Source organism: Sceloporus undulatus, chromosome 5, assembly GCF_019175285.1.
Source record: "Sceloporus undulatus isolate JIND9_A2432 ecotype Alabama chromosome 5, SceUnd_v1.1, whole genome shotgun sequence".
NCBI lineage: Eukaryota > Metazoa > Chordata > Lepidosauria > Squamata > Phrynosomatidae > Sceloporus > Sceloporus undulatus.
This window is the reverse complement of record NC_056526.1, coordinates 117,955,387-117,978,880: the sequence shown is the minus strand read 5'-3', so window position 1 is coordinate 117,978,880 and position 23,494 is coordinate 117,955,387. Positions and strand designations below refer to the sequence as shown.

Sequence of the window (23,494 nt, the reverse complement as noted above, 5' to 3'; positions counted from 1 at the left end):
TGTGTGCCCCTCCTCTTCTTCCTCCCTCCCCATAGTTTCAGGCTGCTGCCTTTGATGCTGCTTTTCAGTGAAAAATAAGGATAAACATAAAATCAGTAAAATATTGGGAAACTATTCAGGAGCCTCTTGTGTATCCCCTTCCCTTTGTATCATTTATGGTGACTAGAGAGCTGAAACAAATTTATCCTCCACATTTCCTATTCAGCCCCACAGTTTAAGTGACACAAATATGCCACCCCAACTCTCCTCCCACAAACTTGCTTTAAGATAACAGACTACCCAGAGAGAGTAAAAATAGCTTTGGATCTACAATCCTAAAACTTTGAGCCTACATTCCCAAGGCTTTCTTTTAGTCCCATGGGTAGATAGGTTGCTTCTACTGATACACAAAGGTTTTTGTGCTCTTATTTTATGCTCTTAGCCCAGAACACTTGTTATGGGAATGTTGTAAATTGCGGCTTTAGTTCTGGCGCACCTTTCTTAAAGCTGGAACTTACAAAGGGAAAACCAACACCTGATGAAATCTTTTCAATTCAGCACACCTGCAAATCTCTCTTTCCAATTTAACAGGCCACACGCTGACCTAGCCTTTCAACTTCAATTTACAAACATGTAAATAAGGAAAGAGAACAAGATCATATTACTTAAAACTAAACAAGACAGAAATAAGTAGATGAGCACACCTTGAACTTTCCTCTTTTTTCCTTTGTTTCTTCCCTTCTTCCACTTTACCTTGCTCTTTGTTTACATAGGATCCAAGAAGGTAATGGTTAAATGGCACTGTAAGTTTGGGTTGGTTTAACCTTGCTCTGCGTATTGCAAAGTCATCTTTCTGTATGTCAGGAATTTTCTCATCTCGTTCATCTTCAGAGCCAGAATCTTTTTCTTGATAGCACAACATAAAGGGGTTTTCTTTGCGAAGGATGATGTCTGGAGTAAGCTCACACTTTTCAGAGATGTGCTTTTGACTGACACCCAGTAAAATCAAAATAGAAAATTCGATATGAAATGGAGAAAGACAAAACATGTCTCTGCATTTTTTTAAGCCAAAAAAATGTTTGTAAGTGCTATTAGTTTAGAAGAAATATCTGTAATTTAGAATCCCATGCTGCAAAAGAAGGAATTCCATGCACGTATGGTTAGTAGTGTCAGATCAGGGGTGGCTGATGGATCTGTTTCCACAGGGGTAACACACGGGTGTTTTTTATTATAAACAAAAAATAAGTCCACCAATGCACCCCTGAGCACTAACATAAAATAAATGCACACAATTTATTTCCAACTACAATATTGGCTGCATTTCTAAAAGCAGATGCAGAACTGAACAAGAGCTATTTCCACACGGGTGGTTTTTTTTTATTTATAAAAAAACCAACTAGCAATACATTTGATACCTTTCTTTGCTAACTTGCCACAGGGAGACCAGACGTCATAGTGGTCACCCACCCAAAGTGACTAAAAAGTTTCATGTCAGAGGTTATTATTTCACAACAGAAATTATGACTGAGGTAAGAATGAAGGTGACTGCATTAGTTTGAGTTCTATTTCCCTTTTCTATCATAGGAACAGGGATATGTCTGCAAAAGAGATGAGCAAAAACCCACTAAATAGAGGTGCCATCAAATCCAGTTTAAACATGATTAATAGTCTAGGATTCAATTATAGCAACCTGCTCCACCTTTTGCATTATAGCCTTTCAGATACTGAAAGGCTCATAACATGCCTATCTAAGAAGCATGCATGAAAAAAATCACAGATCTAGATGATGATTATTATTACTATTACTATTATTATAGTTTCTGGAAGGAAACTCTGGGTTTGCCACTTCATTGACATGAAGTGTAAATGTAGCATCTTTGAGACTAACTGAAAGGAAGGAGCTGGCGGCATGAGCTTTTGTAGATTGAAGTCTACTTCCTCAGGTGCATACTTCAGTCTATGAAAGTTCATGTTGCCAACCTCTTAGTTTCAAAGGTGCTACAAGATCTCTCTACATAATGATTCTACAGACTAACATGGCTAACTCTTTGAATTCTACCATGAAGTGTTAAGGAAGTGGCCACTAGTAGCTCCCTGATCTGTGGGGTAGTCAATGTAGTTTAGGTGGGATTGCTTCTCCAAAGACATTCCCTTCTTTTTACCATTATCTTAAAAAACAAAACAAAAAAACCTTAGTTGACATATAGGGAATGAATCAAAGGAAAATGGAAAAGGAAATTATTCCTTAATGCAGATGTTGAACAAGATGTCCTTGTGAAAAGAACATGAAGATCTTTGCTGATAAGATGATGTCAGACCTCCTCTGCTGCACTTGGCTAAACAATATACTTGTCCACATGTGTTTGTGCCTTTGAAGAGGAACCTTGAAGACTGGAGCCGTGCCTAATGGCCAAAGATCACTAACCTTTTTCAAACACATATGCTCAACATATTGTATTCAACATAATACTGCTGGCCAAGAAATAATGAACTCAGGAACCCAAATGTGAATTCACTGTTTTTCTTCTAGAGTCTAAACAATTTCATGGATCATCTTAAAATAATCAGGATGTGAGAGACAACATTGTTTTCACACCCAAGTTTCACATGTAAGATTCTGTTGATAACAGAAGTCCTATTTTACTACCTGCAGCCATTATCTAATAAAGTAAAAACCATTTACAGAAGCACCTCACACATGACAAATAAGCCATATCAGAGGAAGTATGGGCAACTCTTGCTTCTTTCTATACTTCACAGGTAAAACATGCGTGTCCATATCTTCCCCACTTATACTCTTGTTGTATCTACTTTTCAAAGCTTTGTTACTGGGCTAGTAACAGATGGTATGAAAGCCACTTAAGAGCTGGTCCAAATGATATTCTAGAACTGCTAGCATCAATAACTCAGACTAGTGGATGAGTAGTACAGTGGGCCTATGGTTTCCAGGACACCGACAACCCCCCCTCCCCTGGTGGATACCAAAATCTGTGGATGCTCAAGTTCCATTAAATACAATGGCGTAGTAAAATGGGAGCCTTTATTTAAAAAATAGTCAAGGCTTGCTGTTTGGAATTTATACACAGTTGGCCCTCCATAATCACATTTTTTTTTGGTCCACAGATTGTATTGGATGGAACTTGAGTATCCACAGGTTTTGGTATCCATGGGTTTGGGGGGGGGGGGTTGGAACCAAACCCCAGTGGATACCACAGACCCACTGCATATATTTTAATATATTCAAGCCATGGCTAGTTGAATCTGTGGATAAGGAATCTGTGGATACAGCAGGCTGATTGTATGATATTTAAATTATGAAGTCTAGCAATATTACAGCTTCCACTTCCATGAAAAGAAAACAAGTTGCACAAGTCACAACTCCATCATACTGTTGACTTGGGTAAGCCACACATGCTTCTAGTTGTTTGCTCAAGTTGACCAACACTCTATTATTGAAACTAGATCTGAATTGAGAAAGGTCTATCTTCAGGCTAAATGAAATCTGGTCTGGATTATATGTCTGTTGTAGAGGAGAAAAGGGATGTATGCATGGCAGCATGATTTACAATAAGCTATGTATTATATGTTGTTCCACTATAGGCTGAAACTCCCGCATCCAAAATACTTGAGACCAGAAATGTTTTGGATTTTGGAGTTTTTTAGATTTGGAATATTTGCATATACATAATTAGATATCTTAGAGATGGGACCCAAGTCTAAATATGAACTCCATTTATGTTTGGTATACACGTATACACATAACCTGAAGTTAATTTTATACACAATATTTTAAACAATTTTGCACATGTACACTGAACCATCAGAAAGCAAGGGTGTCACTATCTCAGCCACCCATGTGGACAATTTGAATTTTGGAATATTTCAGGTTTCAGAATTCCAGATAAGGGAGATTCAATCTGTACTTTATTTTCAGTAAATCTGCATCTGTACCAAACATGAAATGCATCATCAGATATTGTACAAAGAATATACTCCTAATGATAATATGAATACTGTACCTCTAATGGGCATTCCCCCACACCATCTCACTAGCTTCATCATATCCTATACCAGATGGTACATAAACAAACTTATCAATTTGTATGAGTTTCAAACAGATACAAATAAGCTAGACTTTTCAAATGTAAAAAAATAAACAGAAATCATAAATCAACCCATATCCTTTAACCTTATAAGATTAGCCTACAGTACTTAATCTATAATTCTGAAACAAGGTATGCTACTACCAGGGAATGAATTTTAACTGTGCGAGGCCCCAGTTAGTAATTATGCATGTTGGGTAAGGATACCAGACACACATTAACATGACCATCTAGAATAGAATTTCTAGAGTAAAAAGTGGAAACAGCTTCTGTTATCTGGTTGCATGACATGCAATACCTGTTGGAATTCACTCTTCTACACAATCAATAAAGGTCCAGGAGATGGGGGTGGAAGCATCATCCTCCCACTTCTATAAGAAGCAGCCGGGTCTCCCAGAATATGGAAAACTTCCTGGACATCATAAGATTTAAGATGGACATAACACAACAACCAGGCTTCCTGGCCATTGCTAGACAAGGAATATATAGATAGTCATGATGATCATGACATTCTCAATGACCAGGTCTTCTCTGATACTAAAGACAAGGCAGCCTGTATAATAAATAGCTTTTCTCATGTTGACTAGTCCTGTGCTACTCAGGTTGGCAGCTCTGTAAACTATCACCTCCAGTGACCAGTTTCCAGGAAACAATGTGAATACAACAATAATATGGCACAAATCTAGTCTTTCGTGCATTGGAAAAGATTGCCAGTCAGCTGCATCAGATAGTTTAAGAAGCACTGGCCTAGCCTCTTTGTTAGTTGAACTATGGTAGAGTTGACACTGATCAGTACATAGTGAGTAGCTATTAAGAATGGATCTATTCTAATTCTAACTTTACAGTCAGGCATTTGGCTCTACCATAATCAGAAGACTCCACCATGAGCATGGTATCAGAGAAATTTGTGACAAGCATGGCCATGCCAAATCAGTTAGCAAAATGACGTATAAGAATGCCCTCCCACCCCATATTTACTCATTCCAATTGCTCTTTTGTTAACTGTTCATAACCACTAAGGCTGTGAGAAAATGTTAAACCCCAAATCAGTGTCCACCTTCTTCTTCTTAATCACAATGGTGGCTGCATGCTTGGGCAGTGTATTTTCACAATTTGCGTTTTAAATTAGTCAATGCAACTACATACCACAGATCCGTTTAATACAAATGAAAGCACAGTCCAGTCAACGCAAGGAAACTGCAGATTTAGAAGTTGTTAAGCGATCACAACACTTAGAAAGTCAAACTGTTTTTCAGTCAAAATAAATAGTAGTGTAACTACTTTTTTGCAACAAACACATTGACAACATGACAATACACATCTCCTCAATTCCAAACTCTCTTTTTTAACGTTTGTAACAAATTCTAGACAGAAAATTACATTTATTAGGCTATTAAAAAGTGTTAAGAGGGTTACACCAAATTGAAAAGAACGAATGCTCAAAGCATGATGCATGTGCACACCAAGTCCCACGGCATGCAGCTAACCTGCTGCCATAGCGCTGTGCTGCTGGCATGATCTTAATACCAGCCTGCTCAAGCCTTCTTAACTTCCTGATCTCCTGAGGATCTTTTTCATTATTTCTGGGCCCTGCTATTTTGTTTGCAGAATGTGTAGGAGACTGACGTAAGGGATCTTCTTGAGCCATATCTGTCTGAGCAGGCTTCACCAGATGAGTTGCAGTGGAATCGGAGCAGTCCAAGAAGTCCTCTTCAGGTCGTACCAGTACCTCGCTTTGCTCTTCTTCTATGGTTTCAGGATGGGTTTTGCTATTGTTATATAGGGCAGACAATTACAAAACATGTTTCCATTTCCTGAGCTGCTGCTACTTCTGATGGTGCAGAGCAGATCAATATCTCCAGCATCAAATTAAAATGAAACCTAGGCAATTGTGGTTGTTTTCATGTGCATGTATTAAAGAAAAAGAGCAGTCCCACTACTTTGATGTACAGATGTGGCCTGAAAGAGGTTGCACTCACATTTTATGCACATGGACAAGTCAGATTTGATCCAGAGTTGGTGCCTCTGTTAAAATTAATTCAAAATCAGTATGTTCAGTGGGAATTAAATTCAACTTAATCTGAATATACTGGTAATTAATTTTACCTAGCTTTAACCATGCTGATGTAAAAGGACTTTTAAAAATGCAGGCCACCTTGAGGAAGACATGCCTTCAGTGTTTTAAATAGTCCCAAAGTCTCCATGTCCCTGTGGATGCATACATACCAGTCCTATTCTGTCTTCCCCTTTTATGCAATTCCAGTTGTGTGAGGAGGTGTGCATACTGGGGACCCTTTCTGTTGTATTCCTGAAAGCCTGTTTTTACAAGCCTTCTGGACATAGGGCTGGATTACTGTGGCAGTTACTCTGCTATATGTATGGAAGGATGGAGGGATTTGAGGAGACAAAGCATACAAATGAGGACAATATCCACAGAGTTTTAGAATATTGGCACCAACTCTCTGGTTTCAGCTAAGTTGCACTGTAGTGGCATAAAATAAAATAATTTTGTTAAATTCAAAGCAGCTGAAAATACCATATAAGTACCATAAGCTTCACTGAGAAATTCTCTAGCAATGTTTCCATAAATCAAGACTAGCATTGTTGTTTCCATAATATTACAAGGCAAGCTTCACACCATACAATTGTTGTCTAGCACATAAGCAAGCAAGAACAAGACAAATCAGAATCATGTACTGGCCACGTGTGACCGAGGGATGCATTTGTCAGTTGGAGGTGCCTTGGCGGAACAGGATTTGGTACTCTGAGGACATTGCCAAGACCTTACCTGAAAGGTCTCTCTCCTCCTAATGGTGAAGTAGCAGTACTCCAACTTTTTCTGTACTCCTCACGTTCAGCTTTCTTCTTCCTGAGAGGAGCCGGAATATAGGCAGTCTGGTTATTCTTATTGGGGAGGTATTGGTTAAAAGGCACAACTGATTTGGGTTCTCCGTAGGATGTCCGCCTTGCAGACATATCGTCCTTTTTCACATCTGGCAACTTTCGATGTGGGAAATCAGATTCAGAATCACTTCCTCTCCCTGTATGAAAGAAAACCACACCAATCAGTTTAAACACTTCATTGTAACGATTCTCATTATGACACACTTTGATTTGAGGGGGTACAGGCATCTCCAGTCCCTTATGTAAACATATGGCCTGCAGCCTCAGAGTTGGAGATGTAAATCATATTCAGTTTTTCTCCTTCTTAATGAGAAAGGCTGCCTTAACTCCTCTGTCTGTGAGATTTCTCACATATTTTGTCCTTGATTTAAAGCAAAATGATCAAGGCTTGGTGGGATGGTTTGCTGATTCACACAACACTTATTTTGCACAAAACACTGTATTTTGGCATGAAATGTTTTATAAGTAATTTTAAATTAATCGCTAGCTCCATCATGCCTTGGCCCAATGTTTGGTAAAAGACCCTTCCTCCATTCGAACTACCATTGTTCTGTCCTCTGAAGGGGAGAAGAGCAACCAGAACCTGCTGTATCTGACCAACCTTGCCCATTGTCATCCCTCTTCCTTATGTGTCACATCTTCTTTAAATTGTAAGCCTGAGGGCAGGGAACTATCAAATTAATGAGTTATAAACCACCCTGGGGGCCTTTTTGAAGGGTGGAATATACATAATCTAAAATAAAATTTAAAAATACATTCTGCACTTATTTTATTTCCCCCCCACACAATGTTCACAAAAACCTACCTGAATATAAATGAGTTATTGAAAAATATGCCAAAGATTTCATAATCTTATCCAGCAAAGAGAAAAAAAACTTGTCAATTTTTTTGTTCTCCTATGCAAAAATGAAATAAGGAGTCCTTCCTCGGAGTACCAGCCACACATTAACATGACCATCTAGAATAGGGTTTTTAGAATAAAAACTGGAAACAGCTCCTGTTATCTGGTTGCATGACAAGCAAGACCTGCTAGAATTTATTCTTTTACATAATCAATAAAGGTATAGGAAATTTGGGGAAGTTACACTATCTCAGCTTCAGGAAATGGGAATGGCAAATCTCCACTGGAAAATCTTTCCAAGAAATACCTATGACAGGTTTGCCTTAGGGTTGCCATAACTCAGAAACAACTTGAAGGCACACAACAAACCCCTCTCCAATTTTCTATCTGGCAATCTAGAAATTCTTTATAAATTCTATCAGCAAAGGAAACAAACAATTTCAATTTCAACTGGTATTTAACATGGACTGCACAGCATATTCTGCTTTAAGATTCACATGGTGATTTCCCCATGTCACAATATTTTATTTATTGATTTGTTTGTTTGCTGTCTTTGTGAATTTTGTATTTGTATCTGTGGCATGGTACAGATGGGCCCAAAAGGACACCCTCGTCATGTGCTAAAGTTGCCTCAGGGCGGAGCGCCCACACGCCCCACAATGCTAGCACGTGACAAGTGCGTAAAAATGGTGGCACCCTGTATATATGGGCGCCACCATTGTTATGTAAGTACCACGCAGCGTCCACATAGCACCGTGAGGCACTTACATAACAAGTGCACCAGTGGCACACTCGTTATGCCACCTGTACAGCGTAAAAAGAACCAGCTTTTCACAGGTTCTTTTTCCACTGGAGGGAAGCCATGCGGTTTGGTGGCTGCAGCTTCCCTCTGGTGGAAAAACAGGTGCCAGCAGGCCACCCTGCCTATGATATAAGAACCAGGATTTTGTTTCATGTAAGTTGTTACCAACCCTGGGCTATCCCCCGTGGACGGGCAATCAGATACTGTGCAGAGTGAACATAAATTAGATATTTTGTAAAGAACCACCTATTAAGATCTGTACAGGTGATAATGATAAGAGAAACAACAAGGGTATATCTCAAATAGTTGTTCCTGGACTCTAACTCCTATTAACTCAACCAACATAATTAATGGTGACAGTCAAATGGAGCTGCCCTCCAACCACACTGGGGCAGCCCCAAGTTTGATCTCCACTTTATTATCTTTACCACTATAATTTTTAACTCAAGATCAGAGCTACAAGAACTAGTACTCATGCAACTGATCTATATAGCTCTTTGTGAGTTTAATATTTTTGATGTATTAGGCAAAACCTTCAGTGAACAACTATACTGCAGACACAGTTATTTGAGAACCTAAGAACTGCCTCGCTGGATTAGAGCAAAACCTTTCTTTCTTCCAGCAGTTTAAGTAACAGTTAGCCAGATGCTTCTGGAAGCTCCCACACAAGGCATGTGAAAGTGGTGGTCATCCATCTTTCATTATCTTTATATCTGCTGTTCAGAGGAATACTTTCTCTGAAGATGAAAAACCCCTGGCTAATTGCCACTGTTATACGTTCTTCCATGCATTTGCTAATCCTTTTTGAAAAGCCATCAAAGCTAGCAGTGAACCTGTAGTCAATTAACGTAACTGGATGATCCCAAGTTCAAGTGATATTATGAGAGAAGGAGAAAGAAGATGTCTGTAGGATCCACAAGTTGAACTCATCAAAACTGGCACTACAGTTTCTTTACTACTGGTATATAGGTCTAACAAGGTCTAACAAAACATTCAGTATAGATGGGGAAAATCAAGATTCAAACTGCCATTTGAACTGCATATGAATCCTTCCTAGGAGACTGGGAGAGTACTTGCTCTATTGAGATGTTCAAGATTGGATAAATATGAATACTTAAGCACTAGGCCTGTTTTGTCACTTTCTCTGTGTGGAAAATAGCACACACTCCTCTTTGGAGAACAGAGCATTTTCTATATGTGCAGACTCTGGACACAGTTGGAAACCCTGATTTTTCCCCCAGGACTTTTCCTTTTCAGACTGCCATACTCCACACACTTAAAGTGACAAGGGAGGGTGCATAGCTAGACTAGTTTCTTACCAAACATGTTCAGGTTAACCCTGTCTTGGAATGACTGAATAAGACTATGCTCTCTCAGCTTAACTGTCCTCATAGCACTGTTGTAATGATAAAAAGGAAACAAGCCCCCATATATGCCAACTTGGGCTCTGGGAGGAATGACAGGATAACACCATAATTTAGTATAGCTTAAAGTCCATTAAACTAGAAATTTCAAGCATGTTTGACTGCATTCTGTTATAGATGATAGTTATACAAATTAAGTAGCTTCATTTTTTTTTGCAAAGAAAACATTTTTTCCTTCAAAATTTTTCAAATCCAATCCAAGACAATAGAAGGCTAAGAGAGAAAGAAAAGCAGTCTCCTTGGAAAAAGACATTTCCAATATTACTACTCTACTATTGCCAAGAAAGGCTGACCAACAGTATTTTCTGCCAGCTATTTTAAAATTAAGAACAAATTTTCTTCACACCATACATGAAGGCTGCCCAATTTACTACTTAAGAGATGGCTCCTCTTTCTATACAGTCCAAGCAGTGGAATGTTTTCCCCATTGCTGTTACTGCTTGGTCTCACTTTATTAGTTAAGCCAATGTCTGTCCAATATCTCCTTACACTTCAGATTCAAGAAGCATGAAGCATCATCTCATAAATTACTATTGCTATGATGTAATTTCTCCCACTGTAGCCTGAAACTGCAAGTGAGGAAAGAGATTGGCTGCAGCAGGAGCATAACTATCTAAAGAACTCTTTAAGCCATAAATCAGCATTCAGAACAAGCTCCTTTCCAGCTTCATGGGATTAGCAAGGCACATCACGTTTCTGACAACTGAAGCCAGCTTTTTGAGTGGCAGCACCACATCAGCCTTTTTACACCAAAAAAAATTGTGTCTCACATTCAATAGGAGCCCTGGGGAGCCTAGCTTACCATCACTGCTTCCTCTTAGCACCACATCTGGAGACGGTGTCTGCTGGGAGCGGGAACCAAAGGACTCAAGGCTGTCAAAAGAATCATCTCTGCCATGGCGAGGAGGAGAAAGAGAATCGCTGCGTTCTGAGTCCCAACAGTCTACATAGCCACTGTCACGGATACTGCGTTTGGGGCTCTCAACATCTTCAGTGTCCTAACATGGAACAGGGAAAGAGAGTCTTTAAATAAATCTGCTTACACAAAGCAGCAGAACTTTCTTTTCACATAGTACATGTGCTGCTATGGCTGAAGACAGACAAAATATTGTTCTAAAAGAGAACCGAAAATAATACGATGGAGAATCCATTCCCTTGATGTTCATATATACCACAGATATATTTGGTCATATAGGTTTTTCAGGTTTTTGAAACACTGCAACAACCTAGAGAGCTCAAAGGACATAATAAACTTGTATATCCACTATGGGAAGCAGTGCTTCTGTCAAGAGTACTCTCAAATCTTCTTTTAAAATGACACAGTCTCCTTCTGTTTATTACAGGAAACAGTAGGGTGAATATGCACATCACAGTGAATAGGCAATGATGCCATTTTAATATCAACTTCAATTTCTATTACAAAAACAAAAAATGCTTTCCACTAATCTGTCAACCTTTCCTCATTCCCCCAGTCAAAGAATGCTCTCTTTAGACTAGGGAAAGACTGCTGCAGAATGCAAAATGAGATACACAATAAATTACGAAGAGCAAACATACACACCAGTTTTAGACAGGCAGCTAGAATTAAAATCAAAATAAGTAGCTTTACAAAAAAGATCTACTATTAGTTCATTGCAATAAGGAGTCCAGTGGCATGGGAAAAGAATAACCCTTTCATGTGTGGCAGAAACTTTTATAAACTCAAGCCCTCTCCATTCAGACTGAGGTTACACATAACCAATAGTCAGAAAATAATAATAGTAATAATCAACCTGAAACATGGCTGGTTCTTCATCCATATCCTTATTATACGGGCCATTGTCCATGTCATTCAGGCAAAGACAACTTGGGTTCACATTAAGAGGCAAGGCATGCCTAACCTCACCAAACAGATCTCGTCGACCTAGGCTCTTGTCTCAGGGTGGGACATTAGCAGAGTGAATTTGCTGTTTCTGCTTTCAGCTCAGTCAGAGCAACAAAGCTGTGAGTTCCAGCCTGCAAGCAGCCTCTTTCTACCTCCAGGAGAAATTCCAGTTATGAAAGAGTGGATGTCTTTCTTCCCAGAAGCAGTCAGCAATGAAAAGAGAAGGGGGGAAAATATGCAAAACACTTTTCCTGATGCCTCTGAAGAATTCAGTCTTGCTCTTTGCTTGTTGCCAGCTCCTGGCTCTGGGGGATATGAAAGCACTTGTAGCTGACCCACATGTTCAGAGCAGTGAGAACAATGGCTGTCTTTGACAGCCTGGCGATTATAAATTCTTTCCAGTGCAAGCTGCACATACTAAAACACTAAAAAGCTGTAGAAGAGGGAAAAGGTCAGTGGAAGCCATCCTGAAGCCTCCTTGCATTATTAGAATATCACCCCTTGTTTTGGCCAGTATCTTCTCATCAGTTACAACAGAGTGGGGCCAAGGCAAACAAATATAAATCCCTTCACTGAAAGCCCAACGTTTTGAAGTTTTTTCCCCATTCACACACACACACACACACACACACACACACACACACACACACACCCCATACAGACAATATTATCACTCTCATGTATCATAATCCTGAAAAGCCCAGGATGAAGAATGCTTCAACATTTTAAAATGTTAAAAAGCTGCTAATAGAAGACAACATATATTTTGTGTTGCATTCAGAAGTATCTGTCTATTATTCTCCATTTACTTCACATTTTTATATCTACATCAAACTCTGAAAACTATTGCACACTGACATCTACAATCAAAGTTCAATTTAACCTGTAGATGTACAGTGATAGGTACATTCTACAGCTCCAGCTGTCAAAGAGTCATGATTGGTAATGACACACTGGATTCTCACTACCTTATGCAAGAAAATGGACTTTAGCATCAACTGTGGATATAAGAAACCCAGGTTTAAATCTTTATAGATGTATGAAGATGTTTCCTATATTGCAGACATGCAAACTGAAGTTTTCCACTGGTGTATTCTGGACAAGGAACTACTAGCTGACTGACGAGAACAACAGCATGGTACAGTGGGATCTCAGTATCCATGGACTTGCCATCTGTGGATTTGATCATCCATGGACAGCATACCTGCACTGTCCCCAATGGCGGCATGTGCATACAGCCACTCCACCATTGGAGACAAAGGTATTGAAGTCCTCCCTCCCTCTCACTTCAATATTTCTGCCCCAGGCTTGGTTTTGAGGGTGGTTTGGACTGGAGGCACAGGCTGGAGCCTGGTTGGCCAGAGGGAACTAGAGCCGGAGCCGGGGTTTGGGCCAACACCCAGGAGATAACCTACAGACTCCGAGATCCAAGCCCAAGTGCCAGCTCTGGCTCCCTCTGGCCGACAGGGCTCCAGCCTCTGCTCCTGAAGCCAAGCCCAAGGCAGAAGCCTCAGAGGGGAAGGGAGATGGAAGGAAGGAAGACTTCAGTCCCATTGACCCCAATGGTGGTGCGGCTACGTGACCACGTCACCATTGGGGGTCAATGGAACTTGAGCATCTGTGGATTTTGGTGTCTGCGGGGGGAGGGGCTGGAAGGGATCCCCCACAGATACCAAGGGTTGACTATACATTAATATGCAGACATGTGTTCCTTATATTTCTACTTTAGGTTTTAAAATATACACTTCTTAAAAATCTCAGCTATACATTATACACACACAAAAGTAAGGTGTTGGTGGATTTGTGCAGCGCATGAGAAGGAAAGGTGGAGGAGTAGTGAGAAATAAAAAGGAGGGTGAGGAGAGAATGAGGACATTCAAGGGCAGAGCTTGGAAACATTACCATTGGTGCTACACAGGTAACATTAAATCCTTAATTAATGATAAACTGTTAAGAAAGCTTTATTAATATAATATAATTTAACTGATTCATCAAAATGGGAAAGTTTCATTGGCCTCTCACGGGACATTTGCTTTTTAACTTTTGGGGAAACGTTTTTCACTAAGAAGGCCTCCTTATGCCCCACAGAGGTCATGAGAGAAAATGTTCTATAGTGGTAGTTTCCACTACAGCAAATCCATTGAATTAATGGGATTTATCAGTATGCGACCTTTGAGACTACATCACCTTTGAAACTAATTGATAAGCTTTTGTAGACTTGGTCTACTTGCTCAGATGCATGGTGTGAATTGGTGGGCAGGAAGGACCTTTGTAATCAGACTGTATGAATAGCCATAAAAATACAAAACTTGTGGGAATGGTGATGATTACAAATCAACAAGTGATTCACTGGGTCCATTCCAGCTGGGATTACCAATAAAATTCAGGCCAGTTTTGCTACAGTTTTGTGCCTCTCTGACCCTCTTAGTCTAGTAGAGGTCCTTTGTTTTCAACCAGTAAGTAAACTGGAAGTCAACTTCTGGCCACCTTAGAGTTGCAGGGGGTGCTCTGGGGGACTAAAAATGGCCTTTTGAGTGGGGAATGATCCTTTTCCACCCATGCACCATAATACTGAATTAAAAACATGGCTGAAAATTACTAAAAGGAGCGCTGGTGATGCAATGTTTAAATGCCAGTACTAAAACCACTCACAGCCACAAGGTTGTGAGTTCAATCCCAGGGAGGACTCCAGGGTCCATTCAGGCTTCTATCCTTCCATAGGTTGGTAAACTGAGTACCCAGTTTGTGGGGCAAAATTGGCTTACACACCGTAAACTGCTTAGCGAGTGTTAATTCACTGATAAGCAGTATAGAAATATACTTGCAATTGCTATTGTATAAAAGATTCAACAGTGAGATAGCAAAACTCATAAATGAAAAGGAATGTTGTTGGCATTTAATGATGAAAATAACAAATTTTGAAATCAATAAAATTGTTAACAAATTAGGTATAATATATAGTTTATAATGGATTTCTAATTCATGTGAAGCTGGATATTTCTACTATTTTCTTAAAGGTAAGCAGTATTATTATCTCTGTATTGTTCAGATAGGGCCAAGTTGAAAGACCAAAACCCACTAATGAATAGAAAGGTTCAAACCAGGAACATCCTGGTTTGTAGCTTAGTAGACTCTTTGCAACTGCAGCACACCAGACAAATCACAGGAACAATGGCAAAAATGCCACTAAAACAAGAAGCTAAGGGAAAATAGCACAGAAACTGACAAGAGCTTCAAATGCCCAAAGTTCAAATGCCCTACAGACTTCCTAGTGAGAAAAATTAATTAGGGTTACTAAAGAGCTTGATGCCAAAAGTATCATAGCGTGCTTAAAGCCGGTTCCTTAAGGTTCCCTAAGGCCAAGCTGTAAGGTGAAATAAAACTACGGTCTTAAAGGAAATTAAAATAATTTAATAAGGAAAGCTGGCCAGTCTTTTTTGGTGTTCCCTCCAAGTTCTGTTTAGCAATGGCAACACCCGTGTAACTATTAAAGAACTAATAAGTCTGTGTCTCTTCCAAGAAAATAGAAGGAATTGTTAAATGAAATTGATTATTAAATTAATGTATCCACATTGTTCATTCATTAGATTGGCTCTTGGCAAAAAGGCAGTGATGATTTACAGAAGATGTCATGTTGTTTGTAATTTATTTGCTATATTTGGCTTTTCACAAGCTGTGAAAGCCCTGGACTTACATAGGCCTGTACAGTCAAGCAAATCAGAGATAACCTGGTTATTAACTGTTTGGGACATCTTTGCAAGTTCATGTCTTCTTTTTATTCCTTTATGTGTTTTTATGTGTGCGTTTCTGTGTTTTTAATTGTTTTGTACAATAAAACAATTGTGTTTTCCACCTCAAGTCTCGAGGAGATGTGGAAAATAACAATAACAACTATAATATCCACCCTCCCAAGCCTCTCTTAAGGCAAGGCTAGGGAACCTTAAGATGTCCATATGTTTTTGGACTATAACTCCCATAATTGTCTGCCATTAGCTACTCTGGCCAGGGCTTCTTTCCACAGAAAGTCCGATCCTGGATATACAAACAAATCTTGCTTGTGATGAGTTACCCTACTCTGGCTACTTGTAGAATTAGCAGTGAAAGCTAGCTATCCACTTTGAGAAGCTGCGATACATACAAATTTAACACAAAGAGCCAGTGTGTTATAGTGGTTAAAGTGCTGGAAGGGACATGGGAGATCCAGGTTCAAGTCCCTAATGAGCCAGGAAAATCTCTAGGAGATGTTCAGCTAACTAATTTCTCCCTGTTTGCCTAACCCAACTCACAAGTGGATGTGTATCTTTGGGGGAGTGGTGTTAGGATGCTACACTGGGAAGGAGGTAAGCTATGGTGCCTTAAATTTATTGGAAAGAAAGGCAGGAGAGTGATTGGAGTTTAGCACATGGGAGGTTAAGTGCCTAAATCCTGTGCAAAAAGTTTTCACACTCATTTTGCGGGATTTTTTCACTTTCTGTATGCGTTAATATGCAATGTCATTTGAAAATGATCTCGCTTTTGTGGGATTTCCCTGTTTTAAATCCTGTTTGTGCACAGGAAAAACCCCGTGTGATGAACTCCATTAAGAAAGAAAGAAAGAAAGAAAGAAGAAAGAAAGAAAGAAAGTCAGGTACTGTGTAACATTAAAATGTACAGTATCCATTAGCAGAACTGTCTCAGATCCCTAGACCCCAAATTCAATCCTTATCCAGTAATAAAAAGACCACTCTTTTTTCACCCCACACCTCCTCCAACCATATTGAATCCACAATTCTCTGCAGTTCCACATCTTGCATACCAATAGAATACATTTAATCCTTTGGCCAATTGCCATGTTTGGAAGTTTGGCTATCATGGAAAAATTCAGAAGCAAGAGAAATAAAAATCAAATCAACTATACCCCAGGACAACAACTGCTTTTCATGCAGAGAAATATTTCAAAAGTACAAAACTGGGTTGGTCTTTTTAAAAAACAAAAACAAACTACATTCAAACATTTGAATGAATGACTGAATGAATGATGAATGAATGAACGAATGAGAATAGTAGAGAAAAGCCTTGGTTCTCAGATAGTCATTTTTATAGGTCTGTCATTTAGCAGTTCAGTTTAGCCTGGTTTTGTCTATCATGCCAGTGATTTAAAAGGGCAGGAAAGTACCCAAGTCCATGCCAACTGAGAGCAAATCCAAATTCCCCTCTTCTATGTAATTGAGCCAAATTACATAGACTGTCCACTGTGATCCAGAAAGGAAAAGTAGTTGGACACTGTATTTTAATTTCTACAACAAATAAAATAGAATACTGTACTGTCCTTTTTTACCCAGAAACTGGGTGTGAAAGATTCTGAACACTTAAAAAAGTCTTGCACTTATTCATTATGCAAACAACTATGTGCCTTGTGCTAGTAACCTATTACTATTACAAACTCATTTCAAACACAAGGTTCAAGCTGAATGCATACATCTGTATTTTGACCCTTTTTTTTTTTTGAACTGATAATCTGTAGCATGGCATTCCGTAAAGCAACAGTTATCACAGCCATCTGGATAAAATCAAGTCTACAGACACACAATAAAAGTAGCCATAATAGAGACACAAAAGACTCCCCCCCCCACAATTTCCTATATCACAAACATACTGTGGAATGAAGAAAAAAAAATAGCACATTTTTTTTACTGACAGACAGATGAATATCTATTGATGAACTGAATTTTGGGGCCCTACCATGCTTTGACCACCACATTATGGTGTCTGAGAGTGAAATCTCTCCTCTCCCCCTCCCCCCCGCAACACACACTTGTAATGTTTTACTAACAAAAATGGGAACTATGTAAGAGCTCTTCCTTCATTAACATACAATAGTCCCTTGCTTCTATTTCAAGCGGGCATGTCAGTTTCAAAAGCCTAAATCAGCAGAAAAAGTCAGAAAACGTAAACAGGGCGGCATTTTCTGTCACACATATAGAAAGTCTCTGTTGATGTAGGGACCAGTTGAGATAGAATGATGTATACATGGAAGTGTACCAAGTGGAAAGGGATGTGAATCCATTTTTATCAGCAAAAGAAAACAGATGGATGAAGGCCAACGAACCATCTCTCTCTCTCTCTCTCTTTCTCTCTCTCTCTCTCACACACACACAGAAGGTTGCCTTCCCACCCTGCAGTTGTGGCTCCTCATCTCTATCCAGTTCCAGCATGAACCTAGTTGGAAGGAAAGCACTGAGACACATAAGCCTATGGAGATAAACAATAGGCAAAGATGCTTAAATAGGTATCCAACTTTTTCTGCATTGCAATCTGCACTTTGAAGAAGCAATGTATTAATTAAGTTTTATTTCAGCAGCAGTTTTATCTGGACAATATATTCATCCCTAGCAAATAAATAAGTAGGGCTGTATCCTGATTTTACAGGAGCACCATTGAAAACACTGCTTTAAGGACTATTCTATACTACATTCATATGTTGTTCATATGTGATAAGTCATTCCACAGTCAGCATCCATAGGCTTCTGAAGTAGTTCACACAAAAATTTGTTGGATATAAAACCACAATGTTTGGGAGAACTCAAGCCTTTAATATGCATACACTGATATATTTTTTTAAATCTGCTATTACTGTTATCTCCAAAAATACCTTTTTCATCTGGGTTAATAATCCTTCAAACTCTTTCAGGTTCAGTGTTGCTCCACTGAAATAAGTGCTGCTGTTTGCTGTTTTTCCCAGCCAATAGATGGTGACTAAAACCTGCAGAATTAAAAAAAAAAAGTATATGTAAACCACTTGATCAGTTTAGTACAGTAAATGTGCTTAAATCTCTCTCAGTCTTTGTAAATCACATTAAATCATCTGTCACTCATTATTTCAAAGTATGTGGAACATCTAACTGTCATCTAACAGAAGAACATGAATGGTATTAAATATAATAGTGTTGTAAAGACTTTGTAGTCACATAAGTTTGCTGGCATTTTTAATGTAAGCAAAGAAGCATCAGCACGGCACATTGTCAAACATCATTCCATAATACTTGAGAAGCCACATAAAGAAGACCTAGCCCAACACCTCCTAAAGAGTCAAAGTTTCAAAAGGCATGAATATTCATAATTGCATTAAAATGGTTTGAATTGTATTTTCATATATTAGTAAAAGGCTAAGGTATTACAATTTGACATGGAATTTCACAGGGATACTGACTGTATGCTAGATATTGTCTGCTGGAGTGAAGGGATTAGTATGATTAGCCATCCTAAAGTGATTTAGCAACTGCAATTTCTGGATCATAATTTTTGTTTTTTTCAAGTATGCCTCTCAATATCAGTTGCAGGGAAACACAAGTGGCGAGATGCTATTGTAGTCATATCCTGCTTCTGAGTTTCCCATAGACATATGTTTGGCCACTGTGTGAACTGAATGCTGGACTGGACAGGCCTTGGGTCTGATCCATCACAGTTGTTTTTACAGTCTTAATCCCAAGGCAGTGTTTATTAGTTAAATAATTACTTAATCAGTTACTGCACTTTTAGGCTTCCCAATAAGCAGCCGTTCTCTTGGCAATGTCCAATGTATTAAAAACAAAAAACCACAAATAATGAAATAGAGATTTTCAGAAAGTGCATAATAAAACTAGCAACAAAGAATTAAGACACTACAAATAATAACTCCAAAGTGAAATCATCAGCAAAACAAAAAACACGCACAACAGTGCTAATATCTAAAACCACTCAAAGCAGCTTCTGAAATGCCTTGGAGAATAAATACCTGGGATAGAAAAGTCTGGCAGCAGCTGAAACTTCCCAGGGAAAAAATTCCCCTGATGGGGTGCTACCAATGAATAGGTCTTGCTTCATGTAATTGCCCATCTTGACTAATTTGGGGAGCATATCTGGCAGAGGAATAGTATTCTTATAGCCCCAGGAGGTAGAGAAAGGAAATTTCCTTTTTGTAGTGTGGCCCAAATCATTGATTACTTTAAAGCAGAGGCAGGGACTATAAGGCTCCCAAGATGTATTTGTATTGTAATTCCCATCAGCCCTAACCAGTAATGATGAGGAATGCTGGGACATTCAGTCCAACAACATTTAGAGACTGCAAATCATGACACTTACCCTAAATTTTCAAAGGCCTGCATAAGATAATATAGGCCTTTCAGATCTTTGCATTGGTCATTTACATTGATGTGTGAAAGCAAGTGGCTTTATAGCCACAAAGGCTCATGCAAAAAATAAAAACGAACCAGCCTTAAATCTTATACACTAATTTCTCCACTCCCTTCCTCCTTTTTATTCTGCAAGAGGTTAACATTGCTACTTCTATGAAAATCCCATAGTTTGTTTACATCTCAGTATTTATTAAAGAAAATGACCTCCCTGTTCACTTAGTAACTTCAGGTGCATTGCTTGGGATACATTTAGATAAACATCAGGTAACAGACAGGAAACTTCCACTCACAGAAATAAATTTATTATGGGAAGCAATGGAAGACACACCCACATATAATAATGTAAACTGAAAATGTTTCCATAATTCTAATGTTTCAGAAGCCAGCGTTTTCATAATGCATTTCCTGATATAACATTTTGATTGGGTGGAAGTTAGTTTGGAGTGTTTTTCCTTCTTGCGTTCAGACAATATTTGAATCATTTTTTGCAATGTCATTTTTTCCTTTAAGTACATTCAAAATAACTGAATGTTGTTTTAACACTCCCTTCAAAACACTGAAATATAAGACACCCAGAATATCTCAAATGCTTCATTAAAAAACAAACACACCAACTATCTTTTGTAACTATTCTTTGGCAAGTGCTGGCACAGAGACAATGTTGTATCAGTACTCAGGGCTGGTCCAGCTAAAGAGACTACAGGGCCATTCCAGAACTGAGGGTGAGCTTTAAAAGGTTGGGTGACAAAAATATTATACAACTTTTCAAGCTATCTAATGTGAGGATGGGCAATCCCTCTGCCCCAGTGTGTCAGGAACTGGTACCATAGTTATGCCTAGTGGCTACAACTATCTTTCTTTCCTGGAAACATGCCACCGACTGGCAATCAATGGCACTGCTGCAGACTACCACTTTGAGTAGCAGGACGTGGCCACTCACATGTGGACATTTCTGCTTGCTGAGTTTGCATATGAGGCTGTGCCTTCAATTCTACTTTTTCAGAATATTACAGCTGCAATCCTAGGCACACTTTCTAAAGAGCAAGTCCCATTGAAGTGAATGGGATGTACAGCAAATGTCTGTACATTTGCTTGGAAGAAAGCCTTTTTGAATTCCCTGGTTTACTTAGACCCATATGGGACTGTGTGTTGTGCAGCCTGAGCTTTTGCATTTTATTCAGAAGTAAGGGGCTGTGCAGACAGCCCCTAAGGGGCAGCCTGCGGCCGCCCTTTTACAACAACCACACACTGCGGACCCGATCTGGCCTGTTTGCAAAGGGCACAATAGCCGCAGAGCCGCAGCTTTACGGTGCTCCTTTGTAACTGCAGCGTGTGGACGCAATGCCAGAGGAGCACTGTGACGCTGTGCACCATGTGTTGCGGCGTCATGCCAGCCTGGAGGCGCAACCAGGGTGTGCGTCATGTAGACGCTACACCCCAACTCTGCACCCAACCCAGCCAAAGATTCCGATATGCACACTAAATTCAATATAGATTACTTCTGAGTAAATATGCAAAGTAAAGGTAGCAAGACTGCAAGTTCATGAATTACTCAGTAAGGACATTAAAGCACACTTGTTCCCTTTTTTACCTGAATGGAAGGCTGTGATCCAAGGCTATGAGTCAGCTCTCCCAACACCATGACCTTGATCATAACTGCCTAGACACAGAGATGCCTCTACAAACAAGACCAAATGTGTAGCTTGGCCTTCACTCTGGAATAACCCTTACTAAATTTGTTGGGGCTTATGAGTGAATGAACATTCCTAGGATCAGATACAGTGACTAATAGGCTTTCCAGATTTCCAGGTCTTCACCTCTTCACCAGTATTCAGGGAAAGGGAGAGGAATCTTAGGGTGAGAGTGGGGCTGTCACATCAGTGTGCTAGCTATCTGCAGACTGGAGTGGCTGTAGCTCACTGTGCCTCATATCATTCAGTGGCGGTGCATGTTTGCAGAGGCACTGACATGGATGTGTGCACATTTCCACTCACTGAATAAGATGGGGCTTGAATGTTAACGTTTCCCCAATCCATTGGGGAGCCAAATCCCCGCAGATGGGAAGAGTCCACTGTACAGTAGCCCTCTGCATCCACACATGCTGCATCCATGAATTTCACCATGCACACCTTGAAAATATCTTTAAAAAAACCAAAAAGCTACCTTTGATTTTGCCATTCTATATAAGGCACACCCTTTTACTAAGACTTGGCACTTGAGAACTCATGAATTTTGGTTTCCATGGGGAGTCCTAGAAACAAACCACAGCAAATACCAAGAGTCTACTGTACATATGTTTTTCTTCTCTGTTAGACTTGGTCTTTTTTTATTTGAATAGTATGCTTTGAGTAACTGTGTCAGATGTTAAACATTTCATGCTTAATATCACCAGAATCTGCCCCTGTAACATCAGTGGTCATCCCCAGGTCAGTCCTGGCCTGGCAATCCTGATGCCTGAGAAATGGAGTTGGTGAATGGAGCTCTTGGAGGCCTCTCATCCATAAAATTGCCATAAATCAAAGCCAATTTAACAGCAATTAATAACAAACAATACAAAATACAATCCAGAATTGCCTCTCCAAAGGGGCATGTTGGATAAAATTGTCAAGCTAATTTCTTTCTTTCTTTCTTTTTTAAAGGCAGGAGTAAGCAAAGTAAAAACCTTCAGTTGCATTTGTGGCCTTCATTCAGCTCCTCCAGACTCCCTAAATTGCCTATTTCTCTTTTTCCCATCCTCTGAAAATGGTATCTCCTAGACAAGGCATTTTTACTTATGAATTGTATGTCCAAATGGTTTTTGGACACCGACAAATGATTTAATACAATTAAATTAAATACAATTAAATCAGTGAACTGCCTGATTTCCACTCATTTCAATGTCTTCTACAAGTTACTGCAAACCAGAAACAAACATAATCCTCAATATTTTATATATTATTCTATTATTCTATTTATAAGACAACTTTCTCTCAGTATGACACACAAGGCAGCCTACAAAGGCTGAAAACAAGATAAACTAAAAACCTGTTAACACTATTTATATCTTTATATCTGTATATTTTGATGCATATATGCATATACAATGAACCCTTCCCAACTACAAGGGTTTGGTTTTGAGCCACTCCATAGGTGGCAAAAATGTCAATGGTCACAACTCATATTATTCAGTGGTGGCAACATGTGTGCAGATGTATCAGCACATCCATATGCATAAGCCAATGAATAATATGGGCCATGGTGATTCACAAACAATCAAATTAGAAAGTCATCAGATATGAATCATTGCCGATATGAAGGATCCACTGTATATCTTTTGCAATCCCAGATGGGTTGTGTTTTTAAAGCAGTTTCTTAAGCTATGATAAGAGTTTTATGGATTTTTCTTCTTTGTAATCCAGGTATTTTCTGAGTGTAGGGGAGCTTA

At 39.3% G+C, this 23,494-nt stretch overlaps 1 protein-coding gene across 7 annotated transcripts in view; it reads right to left on the bottom strand.

Annotated features, from left to right (window-relative positions):
- The window catches only part of LIMCH1 (LIM and calponin homology domains 1), a 258,524-nt gene that overhangs the window by 76,664 nt on the left and 158,366 nt on the right, over positions 1-23,494 (bottom strand). For 6 of the 7 annotated variants that reach the window (XM_042468174.1, XM_042468171.1, XM_042468172.1 and 3 more), the window contains 5 exons: positions 18,549-18,659; positions 10,856-11,051; positions 6,871-7,123; positions 5,570-5,851; positions 684-968 (listed from right to left, as the gene is read on the bottom strand). In XM_042468174.1, coding sequence (XP_042324108.1) covers positions 684-968; positions 5,570-5,851; positions 6,871-7,123; positions 10,856-11,051; positions 18,549-18,659 — 1,127 coding nt within the window. Of the gene's footprint in view, positions 1-683; positions 969-5,569; positions 5,852-6,870; positions 7,124-10,855; positions 11,052-11,825; positions 12,044-18,548; positions 18,660-23,494 lie in introns of those variants that run through there. The other variant, XM_042468176.1, reaches the window with a different exon arrangement.